At 48.7% G+C, this 13,901-nt stretch overlaps 1 protein-coding gene across 1 annotated transcript; it reads right to left on the bottom strand.

The window, feature by feature from the left end:
- Window positions 1-979: 979 nt before the first annotated feature.
- Window positions 980-12,768, bottom strand: LOC122377218 (filaggrin-2-like; the record flags this gene model as incomplete). The annotated part of the gene is made up of 10 exons (XM_043357175.1): window positions 980-2,599; window positions 3,409-4,544; window positions 4,982-5,142; window positions 7,290-7,570; window positions 8,202-8,363; window positions 8,692-8,847; window positions 9,204-9,325; window positions 9,551-9,694; window positions 10,232-12,302; window positions 12,628-12,768. Coding segments are annotated over 10 exons (4,999 nt in total), but the record flags the coding sequence as incomplete, so codon positions are not given.
- Between the last annotated feature and the right edge of the window lie 1,133 nt (window positions 12,769-13,901).

Genomic DNA, 13,901 nt, shown 5'->3' with positions numbered 1-13,901 from the left:
CATCTGAGAAGTGAAAGGGAGGTCACTTTTTTAAGTAAAACAGAACAATAAGGCGGCAAGGCAAAGTTGATCGACACTAGGGCTAAATTTGTATCGACCAGTAACGACCAAGAACTTTGTCCAAAGGCCACAACTAATGTTAATAAAACATATATTGTAATAATTGTTTATCTTTTCAATGTCATTCTGTCGTCTCTACATCTGTCGAGGAAGCATATTTTTTACGTAACCCCGTCAGGTGTATTTATGTAATTTGATACTTGATGACTGTAATCGAAGTTGTATGAATTTGGTGACAAATTAAGTTACATAAATGTCTGCAAGGAACCAGGATCATGTATCTGGTACGGGCAGTACGACTTCCTTGTTCCGATTGTGTCTGCCACGAAAGAAAGAGGATCTAACCTCGAAACATGCCCCCGTGGTCTATCGCCACGTGACCAATGACGGCTAAAGGACAGGAATTAGTGATGTCTTTCAAATACGCTAAAAATTTAAATATCATGCATAGACCGTTTTTCATAGTTCGACCCTTCGCTGTAATTAGGTAGTTAGTTTTTTTTTTTAACAGCACGAAATTTGTTGAGAGAATGACTTGGAAAACTGGTCACCGCACAGTGTTTTGAAGAGATGAATAGTATTTGCAAAATGTGCTTGAATACCGACGCAGTACCGTAGTGCTGAACGCCGTGAGAGACCTATTGATGAGCTCAGTTATAATAATAGACAGGTCGAACATCGCTGTGGGGTTGTAGATACAGGGGAATACGAAATGCTAGTTGGGAAAATAGGCGTCACGTAGCGATAATTGTGATCAAGTTAAACGACTGTGAAATGCAATGTGCGCTAACCAGTTTTCCAATGAACTCAGCTAATAAGTCTCGTGCAGTGTTCAACTAGCTAGACATTTGCAATGAAAAGCGAACTTTAAAAAAAAAAACACGATTCAAGTAACATTTCGCTGAAAGGCTCGCGCTTACGTCCGATGAACATCTTCATTGTATTCGTTTCCCATCGAAATTCACATTAGATCCATGCGTGCCAAAGAAGGTGCTTTATTGTTGTAGTTCGACATAGCTTGTATAACGGTTATCATAACATGTGCGTTACACAGAAATCGTTTCAGTAAACACAGAAATACTTGCAGCGTACATATACCTACTTTCATAAAAACAAGCCGGTAAAAATTTCTCAAGTCTCTTTAATGTACTTTACAACGCTGTACATTGCAAATTGATATTGAAATGTGACTTAAGATGAGGTGTGCAGTGCATGTTACCTACTGCAGAATGCAAGAATGCATGAAGATTGAAGAGTGCATGTTACTTACTGTCTTGGTATTTGCTACTTGCTAGTGTAGTAACTCTCCCACACTAGTTATGTTATGGCACCGTTAGAAGTGATAAACGAATTAGACAGTTTTCGGTAATTAAATCGTTTGAGTGCGCCATTTGACTATACATCTTTTTGTTCTATTGTACATTCACCATGAGATATAATATCAGTATATCAGTATATCAGTATATTAGTATATCTTATTTTTCTGTCAACTGGGTTGCTACCCACACATATTGAATTTTAACTAAAGTATTAGCTTAACTTTAGATAAAACAGTACTGTTGCAATATAAATAAGTCCTACCGCGATACAGCTATGGTCGCTTTCTGAGTATTCCTTATACATTGCACTATATTTGCAATTTTACTACCTTCACCTCGAGCGCCTCGCCGGCACTGAATCGCTTACAGAACATCTTGCAATAAATCGAATATACATAGTTGCATTTAACCACATGTGCTGCGTTACTATGTCCTGTCCTTACACCCTTACATTATACAAAAACGTCAGGCAACAACAAAATTAAACACAAAACGATGACAACATAACTAACACACCAGGAGATATCTTCACAAAACAGAAACAAAACAAGTAAGCATACTAAAATACTGTCACATCGAAAGCGATTCCCGAGGCCTACTTATTTTTCTTCTCCTTCTCGACGTAATCAAAGTTGGGGAAGTGCTCGAAGCCGACCGGGTGGCTCCTGAAGAACTCCCTTCCTGGGTCCTGGTACTGCCGGGTCATGGCCGAGCCACGGTTCAGGCTGGCGTACGTCTCCGGCCGGTCATACCTCGTCTCCAAGCCGTCCCCGTACCCGGGAGCCGACCGGCCGTTCGTGGGGCGAGTGTCGCTATGGAGGTACCCCCGGGGCATGCCCAGGTCATCTGTCAGCGAGGGTCTCGAGTGGGCGGATACCTCGTAGGAGCGAGTGGCGTCAGGGTTGGTGTAGGTGTGAGTTTCGTACGGGGCAGGTTCGTCGTTTAGAGGTGCCATGTCTTGCGCTCGCTCGTGCTCCTTGACGCTGTTGTCACGATCGTCCGCCTGACGGCGCTGGTATCGGTCTTTGTTGTAGGTGGCAGCACCATCTGCGCCGTAGCTGCGCTGAGATGGCTCGGTTTCCTGGCTGTCAGTGCTTCTGAAGCTATCCGCACCGCGGCGCTGCTGTCGCTGAGCTGGATACGAGTCGACTGCGGGGTAAGTGTGTCCGCTGGGGTTTCTTGAATAGTACTCGGGAGGGCCGTCTCGGTAGTCGGAATATCTGGAACGTATAGGAAAAACGCACCGTGGTGTTAGCTTTGTAATTTGTTGTGTACCCTGACGCCCCTGACCATCAGTCCACTTATGTGACAAAATGAATGGTTTAAATGAACATAAATGGTTATTGGCTTAGGTACTATGAATAAATCAAGATAATGAGTAAATGAGTAGCTGGTTGAATAAATAGGTGAAACAAATGAATGGATGCTGCATGAATGAATGAATGAATGAATGAATGAATGAATGAATGAATGAATGAATGAATGAATGAATGAATGAATGAATGAATGAATACAGGAAGGGAATATGCAAATCGGTTATTAGAACAAGAGGAGGCGAATGAATGAATGATGGCCAAATGAATGAGACCATGAGCGAATGAAGGAATTGGCTCAAATGATAGTGACGGAGCCAGTAAAATGCTACCGGACAATTATACTAGAACTTGTTTTTGTTGGGTTAGGGCCGCCCTTTCGGTCCAATTAGACCATTTTAGAGCCGGAAGGATGTTAGGAATTAGGGGGAGACATTGGTCTGATCAGGCACCCTAGTGAGTCGCCGGGGCTGAGCCCTTCCCGAAGGACAGGCCGGCCAGCCCCAAGGTACTCACTGCACCCGGCTACGGGGTGCGCTCCCTCGGGAGCAGCGGTGCCGCTCCAAGGGAGCAGCCCGCATGAGATAAAGTTGCCTGTCCAGTCCGGAGTGGGGGTTGCAGCGTGAAGGAGAAGGATTTCTGCATCCTGAGGATGCAAACGACGGAACGGTGGTGAGAACTTAACTCCCAGTCCCAACTACTGTCCTAAAGCTCACCTGTTGGGTGTGTCCTCAGGAGCTCTGAACGGCCGCCGCTGTGAGGGGTAGTCCACGTACTCATAATCCTGGCCACTTCCCTGATAGTCATAGTCATAGTCAGGGACGTTGGGGTCTTCATACTCAGGCCTCTCGGAATCATCGTAGTCATATTCAGCAGGCTCGTCATCTTGACGGTCTTCCTGCAGCCTCTCGACGAACTTGTCATCTATCGGCGCTTTTCCGAACCTGTAGTCAAACAGATCGCCGATGGTGGCGCTGTGGTCGCCGTCTCGGTACCCGGCGTCGTGCTCCTCAGTGTAATCCGGAGAGGGCGGAGGGGGCGCGGGCCGGCGCTGCCCGGTGCCGTACCTGTCGTACCCGCCTCCGGAGGACTGGGAGGACTCCACCTTACGGTGGTACTCGGGTACAACTCCTCGCACGTGGTACCCGCCTCCGTTGCGACGCTGCGCTGGACGAGCGTCCGAGCGGTACTGGGGTACCTCAGCGCTGTACGGTGGCTCCGCCTGGCGGTACTTTGGTGTATCTTCGCCGTACTGTGGTACCCCAGCGCGGTACTGTGGTACCTCAGCGCCGTACTGTGGTGTGTCCTCACCCTGGGTATCAGTCCTCGGCCCGACCTCGTGATTATGCTCGTCATCACTCAGAAACCTCGCCAGGGCCCGACCGGTGTACGAGTCATCCACTACAGGCTGATGGTCGGTGGTGTTCGCGCTATCCCCCGCACCGTGATAGTGGCCCGCGTGACGCTTAGACCTGGATCGGACACGACCGGCATAAGTATCACGGAACCGGCCCGACTTGAACGCCCCCGGGGTCTGGTAGCGGGCCTTATCCTGCTCCTCGTCTGGAGTTAGGAAGTCGTCTTCTCCTGAGAAATGTTCGTCTGGATCCTGAGAGTTTCTCCCGCCGTGGGGGCCCGAGTGATAATCGTCACGTTCCGAGTCGATCTCGATTCCGTCAAAATCCGGCTCGTAGTCGAAGTTATAGGTGTCGCCACCGTCTCGCTTGTGTTTGTCGCCGGGGGTGGAGGAGTGTTTGTCCTGTTTGGGGTCGCCGTAGGAGGAGGACTCGCTGTAGCTCACGTGCTGGTTGTTGGGGTCTTTGCTGTTGCTGGCGTAGGCGCAGTCCTCCGTCTGTGAATAGAAGAGTGGATGGTAGTGATCAGATCAACGCTTGCTAGAGAAAGTAACGCTTATTAAATGATTGTCGTCGATGAACAAATAAGCAATGCAGGGGCATTTGAGTAATTGCTGATGGATATTCGTTAGTGTGACGGAATGTATGAATCAATGAACTGAAGTAAGTGGCGAGACAAAGCTAGTCTGAATTGCATTGGTTTTTCAAGCAATTATGCATGCATGACAAATTGCATGTGGCAAATGCTTGGTTTTAGGGCCTATTCGATGCATGGAACGAAATTCGACATTTTGTCGATTAAGCTATTAACAAAAAAAAAACTTGATATAAAACATAGAGCAACGCTGGAGGAAGCGATTAATCCGACATTTATGCCTACACCGAGCAGAAATTCATCGAAGAAACATTTCCGCCCGTCACATCCCTCACTCACCTGGAATCCCTTGGCGTCGGTGCACTGGTAGCAGGTCATGCCGTCCTTGGCCACCTCCTTGCAGTTGGCGTCCTCCTTCTTCTGTGCCAGCGTGTCCAGCATGGCTGACACAGTGCGTCGGGAGTCGGCGTAGCCGCGGTGAGCTTCATCCCGGATCTCGCCTGGGGAATATGACGTCATTGGTTAGTTGATGGGGGGATATGTGTGGGCTTTATTTGATCATGACACATTCGATCATGTATCTGTCATTTGCTGAGGGTGTGGACTGTGGTGGGCGATGGGTATAAATGACTTCTCAAGTCAGGGATAAGTTGAACGGCAACATGGTTATTTTTGACACACATTCTTGATTCGTACGTCATTGGATTCTGGAGGCAGGGGCTAAAGATCACTGACCTCTTTTCATTCTACCACGCGTGATCTCGAGAGATGACGTTCTAATGAGAGCCATTTTGTGTCACGGTACGCTGCCTGTCTGAGGAGCAATGAGTGGCGATTTTTCCGGTCGTCGGTGTGTTGGAGCCGCGGGACCCCCCGAGAGTGAAGCACTTTCATTGGACACGGATCAGGGGGTTCGCTGACGGTATATGGCGTGTCATGACGAGAGCCGCCAGTGACAGATTTACCTCAGCGCCGGGGGAGGTGGATGGTGGTCCGCAGACTGATTACTCGCTATGTGACTGCGTCAAACGTTCTTGGGTTATTCTAAAAACAAACGGCAAGAAACGCTTTTGCTTAATGCCGACAAGACAGCGAGAGAAATCACAAATAAAAAGTGCATGAAGATATTATATTGCTGATGTGAAACGTGATATACCAGCTGCACTCAGTGACAGACCTGGAAATGTGATCCATAGAAGGATTTCAAGCGGAAGTTTCTGCTACTCAGTTTTGCGTTCATGCGTTAGGCGGCACGGGCGGACATCGATAGCAGCGCCTCTATCGGTCACTAGGGAAAGCTGGGCTGTAGGCGACGAAATACCGGCTGAGTTGTCACACGTTGAATAGGTTTATAGCCATCCGTCTTGTGGAAAAGTTGAACTTTTGCCTTTAATATTTCTACAGGCAATTTTTGAAGTGTCTTCACATGGATTACAAAACCGTTTAGATTATTGTATTCACTTCAAGCCTTCCCTATTGTTCTTGATGATGCGGGAACTATTTCTAATAAGTGTTTCTAGCTTAGTAAAAGAACATACTGTGCAATTGCAAACGATGAAAAAAAGCATAAATGGAAGATTTTAAATGCAATTTTCTCTAACAATTAATGGTAAATTCTCTACATATCAAGGAAAAGGTGCATGCTAACTGATAATTTAAAGTTCTTGGGGCCAGTTGTTTTCTTCTTTTCTTACGTCGCCCCAATGGCCGCGAATACACTTGTGATAACGCCTATCGTGCTTATAGACATTTGCAGCTCGGAGCGCTGCGAGCTGGGAGGAAAATATTTCAGAACTGCGAGTTAGAACTTGATAGCGAAGAAATATGTCATGATTCCAATTGGAGGAGCGAGTAGCAATTTGCACGCGTGAAAGCTATGCTCCAGCCTTCGATTGCTCTTGAAAGCAGTGGCAGCAAATGCCCCAATATACGGGTCGAAACTATATGCACGTGACTGTACGGTTAGCCGACCTCCCATCCGACATTCTCGGTCAATGATTCACCCCGCACGTCTCTGGACCGTAACAGAACAGCTGCGCTAGACTCATTGTTCCATGGCGCATCACCCCCAGGACGGGCAGCGGTTACGGGCTGTGCAGATTGAAGCCACACTTGCGGCAAATTTGAACAACTGCGGTGGTGCCCAAGCCGGAACACGGCACAGTTTGAAACGCTTCAGTACCACAGAGGTCAGAGTGATACCCTGAAGTGGCTATGCTCAGGCGAACAGCCGAAAAACAAGGCAGCAAACAGGATTATCTAGCTCATGCCGGACTCTGGCTGAAATCGGTGCTAATTACTGATGGAGATCTCTGTCTCAGGGGTGGGCTGAGCCGGCGCTCAGGACCCGGAGAGAGCTGGGATCTGGTCTGAACGCTGACTTACCGAGCTGTGTAGCCAGGCTCAATGCAAATGAACTGAGGCCAGGGAGCTCGGCGGAACTAGCGGTACTGGCGGTTCTAGGATCAGCTGAGGGTCTGTTACCGAGGGCCAGAACAAAGAGCAGACCACGGGATGCAGCGGTGATGAACGACTGACACCGAGTGATGCTGAAAGCTGAAGGGAAATGCGTACACTTAAGTTTCTCAGCTGTCTGGGACCATCAATAGGACCAAAATACTAACAGGAACATGTGCTACACACTCACCGTCGATGTCCCTGATGCGTTCATCGCCGCTTGCTCCGTAGTAGTCTCTAGTCGGGTCGTCCTTGTATCTCCCAGACTGGTAACCGGGGTCGTAGAACTTGCTCTTGTTTCTGCTGCCGCCTGTGCCGCGTCTGACGCCGTCACCATGGTAACCACTGCCCTCGTCGTCATGGTAACGGTTGTTGGCGTCTCGGTAGTCGCCGTGATCTCCGTAGTCGTAGTCGTCAGCGGGGTAGTCTTCGTAGTCATAGTGATAGTCGTCCTGGCGTCCCTGGCTCCTTCTGCAGGAATAAATAATCAGCTTTAAACCGCTTTGTGGAACAAGCATATGTAAATAATGTGGCAGAAAATATCTCGTCTTAGACGGCTTTATACTTGCTGAAGGACAATCTCGGCCTAAAAATAGCGACTTAATCTCTATCCAGGCACCATAATGGGGTAAAAGACAGGTTTTTGATACTCATATCCCATCTGCCCACTTGAGGCTTTTTCCATGCAAAATATTGAACGATATGAACACGATCGTTATGCTGGCGCTAAAGCAGCTCATTCGCTGGTGCTTCATCGTCATTCTGGCTGCGTTGGAAAGTGTGTGTAGCTCACGCTCAGTGACGGTAAATTACACGCGCGTTGTCAGACAGCGTGTCCGCGATCGCGCCGTCACTGGCGCGGGTAAAAACTCAGCAACTCAGAACAGTCACCAGTCACGAACAGCTCAGCAACTCAGAACAGTCACCACTCACCAGTCACGAGCAGCTCCGCAACTCAGCAGCTCAGAACTATCACTGGCGTCTGAGTTCTGAGTTGCAGCAGTCCAAAGAAAAATACCCAGTGAAGTACCAAGCATAGAACAACTTCCATGTGTCATTGTGCAAACAAAGAAATATTAAAAAAGACGTATTTTCGACTTACGGTGGGCCGTCGCGATAGTCCCTGTCGTACTCGCGCCGGGCGCCGTAGTCGTTGTCGTACTCCGGGCCGTACCCGGCCGTACGCCGCCGTTCTCCGTCGTACCGAGGACGCTCTCGGTCGTTGTCGTCGTAATAGTAGTCGTAGTCAGGCGCAACCCTCGGACTGAAAATGGGTTGAATAAAAGTAAATATTATTTGCACGTCAGGTGATTGATCTTGGGTCTCATTTGTGCAAACAAGTTTCAAGACAGGGTGAGGGTGCTTTGAATTGTTATGTCGTAAAAAACTGCCAACCTTACCTGAAAATGAGCATAGTCTTGAAAAGGTGAACGACGAATAACCCAGCTAAATTTTATGTCGGTGAGATTGCATCTACCTATTCCTTCAGTGCTGAAATATAGGCTGGCTGAAACACCACAATAAGTTAACTGGTAAATGCTTGCAAATATCATTTCTAGTCCTTCGACCGCCCATTCATTCGTTGCCCTTACGCGTGTCGAGGTTTGTTGCGGCTGAAGGTGGTGGGACGTCTTGTTCCTCTCGTTCCGTACAGATCGTGCTCCTGATGACCCTTCAGACGTTCATCCGCCACCTCAGGAGGCACGTCACCCTCGTGCGAGTGTTGGATGTTCTCTCGAGATGCGTACCTGTCGGAAGCAGGCATGGGTAAGTTATATCGGGAATTAGGGATCCATTGTCATGTCATGGCATATGACATATGTCTTGCGCAATATGCAACAAAACTGTGCATATTGTCATTTAAACGGAACCTGGAAGAATGCATGAAGACTATACATTACAGATAATGTAATAGAGAGCTGAAAGGATGCATGGTTTGTTATAGTCAGGGATTCGTCAGAGACTCCTGCACAAGTTGATGGTATGTAGCCGTGTGATAGCTGACTGACTTCATGTGATATGAAGAAAAAAATTATGACGATGCGCAAACAAATTTGCCTACAGCCCAGAGCACGGGTCTTTCTTGTCTTCAATGGGTGCTTACCTAAAGTAAGGGTCGTTCTCGTCTTCTCTGGGCAGATATCTCTGGTAGGGGTCCTGCTGGGTCTTGTAGTTGCGGTAGCCGTGGCGACCCTTGTAGTTGCTGTAGTAAGGCTGGTAGTCAGACTGACGGCGAGAGCTTGCCAGTGCCAGGTCCGTGGGAGAACTTGATGAATCTGTGCTATTCAGCAGCGATGAACTGCTGCTGGTTTTGGAGTTTTGGACTTGTAGTAACGTTGTTAAATCTGCTTGAGCCGTAGAAGTAAGGGACGTTTCTGTTTTGGACTCCAGCTGTTCCGTTGATTTAGTGCTGGGATTTGACGATGCTTCTTGCTTGCTGGAAGGGCTCACTCCGGCAGCCTCGTCTGACAGGCTGCGGCGACTGATGTGGTGCTTTGGCGGAAGGATGGGAAGGAAGCCGTGCTCCAGCACCCCAGGCTTGAATCCGGGGCTGACCTGGCTGTCCTGTCGCCTGACCTCGCCGATAGTCGACGCCTGGGTGATGGGGTCAAACAGAGCAAGATCACTGGCAGAACCTGGCTTTGACTGGGTGACAAAATTGAGAGTTTCGTAGACTCCATCGACATCAACGAAGTTGTCGCTCAGTCGCTGGTCAGGCTCTTTTCCTTGGCTGCTGATGCTGGAAGCATAAGTGGTCGATTGGGGATATTCGCTATGCTGCCCGTTAGCGAAATGATTCACAGTGTATGACTGGTGGTTTCCACTAAACGGTTTCTTGAAAGACACTGCTGGTCCCTGCTGAACTGTGAATGGAACTGTGCTATCAAAAGTTGGAGTTTTCTGCGTTGTGGATGCTGCAGCTTCCTGCTGAAGAGTTGTGGATTCTGGTGCGCTGATCTGCGGCGAGCGGAACTGTCCCTGGTGAATGCTGGAATGGAACGAGTTCCGCTGTGACGGCTGATCCTGATGCTGCGGAGATCCGTGATGCTGTTGGGGGCTTTGGTTGCCGTTGAAGCTGCTGGTTTCTCTCTGGGGAGGAATCTGTCCGGGGAGAGAGAACGCCGGTCTCACAGCACCTCGACTGTGCTGTCTCTGGTGGTGTCCCTGCGGCGGCGACTGATGGAACCCTCTCGGAGGATGAATCGACACACGACCGGGATGGTTTCTCTGGGTTCCTCGCTGTGGTCGACGGACCGAGGGACGAGATCTAGAACTAAACGGGTTGCGGAATCCTAGACGAAACCGACGGGCATCGCGGCTCGACTCCGCCAGATCCGACTTGCCCTCAACTTCCTCAAAGACTTCGTCACCCATGTCGCGGTGAATCATGTGCGGCACGCCATCGAAGTAGCGATGAATGACGGGGTGTACTTCGCGCGGCTCGCTCTTTTTGTCCTCTCTCGAATTGATCTCTGATTCGGATCTGGAGTCGATCTCTGCTACAGATTGCGGCAAAACGTTAGCGTCCTCGCTGACGGAAATGTTTCGTTTTGTGCGATTATGCACAAGTTCTTTGTCGGTTTCGTTGAGGTTGATGTTGTCCTCTTCCTGCTCAACAGTTGGAGGATCGACTGCTTCTCTGGCCATAGCGGCTACTTCCTGATAGCGGCTTTTATGGGGCATGGTGTCGGAAGCATCGTCGTGCTCACTGAACTGGTGAACATCACTCCCATGTCCGGGATCTTGCGGTCCGTGACTTTGGAACGGGTTGGATATTTTGTCAAACATTTCGTTGACACGAATATCATACTGGCTGCCTGGGCTCCTGAAGTCGTTTAGAGGGACTTGGTGTTGTTCCTGTCCTCTGGTAAAGAACGCACCATCGTTCGATTGCTGCTTTTTGTAGCCTTGATGGTCATTTCCCTTTACAATCTTCTCCTTACGCTGATCGAAGAATGAATCGCCATTAAAGATATGATCGGGAATGTGAAAATCGCCAAATGTTGTACCTTGGTTCTCGCCGTTTTTCTGCTGGATGTACTTAAACTGTCCTTTAAAAGCCGGAGGCTCTTGGATGAATTCGTCAAAACCACTGGGTCGCTTTAATGGTTCACGCTTGGAGGATTCTACTTTGCCATGACCGCCGAAATTATGTTCAGCTGGCCCTCTCAATCCCTCATATTTCTTCTGATATTTCATGGGTTTCGAGTTTATCTTGAAATGCTTCTGATTGTTTCCATTATCAAAGCCGTAGTCTTTGAAGTTGTTGAAGACACCCTTTCCTCCGTATCCTTTCTCAGCGTATTTACTTGGTGACTTAGGCCCACTAAACGCCTCTTCAGTTCTTTGGTTGATCATGTCCAACAAACTCTGTGCCTTTCCACCGCTCGAGAAGTCCTCAAAGTCATCTTTCCTATCAACACCAGGAGGTTTTGCAACACCGTATCCGATGGTGTTCCCCTCTGACACTGGCCGCCTGAGACTGCCCCTGTGGTGACCACCCTGCCCCGGGTCGCTCCTTCGCCGGTACGTGCCGCTCATTTTCGGGCTGTACACGGCGTACTCGTCAATGGGATCCTCTGAGTGGCCGTTAGAGCCTCGTCCGGAGCCGCCGTACCCGCCGCCGTGCCCGCCATGGTCGTACCCGCCGTGAGAACCGTGACCGTACTCATCATGAGAACCGTGACCGTGCTCATCATGTCCACTGTATCCGCCGTGTCCACGGCCGTAATCGTCACCATGGCTGTCTCCCCCATACCCGTAGTTGTTCCCGCCACCACCGTAGTGGTTTTCGTCACCCTCGTAGTGGTTTCTGCCACCGCCATACCCGTGGTCGTCACTGTCGTAGTCGTTTCTGCCGTCACCGCCGCCATTGTAGTGATTACCACCAGTGGTGTACGAGGTTATGCCATCGTTGTGGTTCCTTCCACCGCCGTGGTTTCTACTACCTCCGTAACCATCATCGCCGCCGTAGTTGTAACCATCGTCGTAGTTGTTTCCACCACCATCATAGCGACCTCCGCCGTAGTGATCGTCGCCACCTCGGTAGTTGTTTCGTCCGTCTCCGTGGTAGTTTCCACCACCGCTGTGGTAGGTTCCGCCGCTGTAGTGGCCCCCGCCGTAGGGTGTTTCCGAGTGGTAGCTGACAGAGTCGGAGTCGCCACCCTTGTGGTTGTATTGGTGGTGGCCCTCGTCATTATACCTGGCGAAGAGAATAAACTGTCAATTACGAAACTCTTGGTATTTGGGAAAGACGGATAAACTTGTCTTCATTTCCTCTGAAACATATTTCGTTGAAGTTGCTTCAAGACAGCACAAACAAAAGTTAGACAATGACAAAATAAAATGAAAATGAGAAGATGAACAAAAATTTACAATTGATGTTTTTAGCATGTGCCATTTTGTAGCATGATGCGGATTGATGTTATCATTGTAGAAGTGAACTTTGTTGGGAGGAATTGAACGTCGGTCCGCATCAGCCTCCGAGCCGAGCTGTCTGATCACAGAACCCGTTCGTTCGGACTGACCTGTCGGAGTCTCCCTTCTCGGGAGCGTCGTAGCGACTGTCATAGCTGGAGCCCTTGGTGGGCGACTGGTAGTGGTTATTCCAGGATGTGCCGTAACTCTGTGAGTGGCCGTCACTGTATTGGCGGCCCGAGGCCGGCTCACTTCCGGTGACGGAACCGGAACCGGAAGTGGTACCGGAAGTGGAACCGGGAGTTAATCCCGACCCGGAAGCGTAACCGGACGAGTCATTGTCGCTTGCCTGAAACGAGTGATATTGTCACTATTAATATAAATAGAGCAACATATCTAAATTGGACATAAGCAAGGAACACGCTATCTTCCATAAAGCCTTGGTCATATAGTGCCGGCATGAGTTGTGGGATCAGCCCCATCACCCAGGATTCATTTTAGGGGTTTTAAGAACATGTTGGGGAATCACCTAGGGAATTAAGACCTCGTGTCAGATGAATAAAGACACAAATGAATCGCAAAGCTACCGAGGGCGAACCACGAGCGACAATTTGTGTAATATATATCGACCACTCCCTCTCGAAATTAAGTCGCCTTTAACGTTCTGTAATTATTATAGACATTACAGATAAATGTGCTTAAAGTAAAATAGAAATCAAATAACCAAAATGTGACATTTTGACCTATGACATCGCTGCTGCTTTCAATTTTGCGTATTTAATTACGATGCACCTTTGGCATGTCGTGTACCAGTAGTCAAGCAATAGGTATTCATTCAGCATTATGCGTTTGAAATGAGTTCCACTGTACGTTAAAAATGCACCTCCGACATGATCAATGATCATGCATGACTGACTCACGCAGATCATGTGATAGCACGTGCTGTCCTTCGGTGGAGTACCGCAACATAGCGCGATTTAAACTTACGCTGACTCATATACATAGTTGCATATATCACACTCGTTCAAGTGTGATTATGACTTATGATGCATCGCTTGCACGTCATCAAATGCAGACTGGGTCGCATGATGATATGGATAAAGCAGTGCGGGACTTTTGGAGTGCAAATGGAGGGTATAGTAAGTGGGGATTTTATTTATCACGGTGATTGGTGCGAGGCTTTATATGAGGCTGATATGGAGCTACTTGTTGTGCTCATTGAAAACGATTTAGCTCTAACAAGTCGCTATACCTTCACGGGGATACATTATGTAAGTGAAACTAATCTATGCATTTTGACGCACACTTTGTACTGATTGTTACTTACAACAAGAACAGCTTTTGGGCGAGAGGCACAATTTGGTGTGCATTTTTAGCAAGAGGC

Source organism: Amphibalanus amphitrite, unplaced genomic scaffold, assembly GCF_019059575.1.
Source record: "Amphibalanus amphitrite isolate SeventyFive unplaced genomic scaffold, NRLGWU_Aamphi_draft 002635F_arrow, whole genome shotgun sequence".
NCBI classification, from domain to species: Eukaryota; Metazoa; Arthropoda; class Thecostraca; order Balanomorpha; family Balanidae; genus Amphibalanus; species Amphibalanus amphitrite.
Note: the sequence above shows the minus strand (reverse complement) of the source record. Positions and strands in the feature narration are given on the sequence as shown.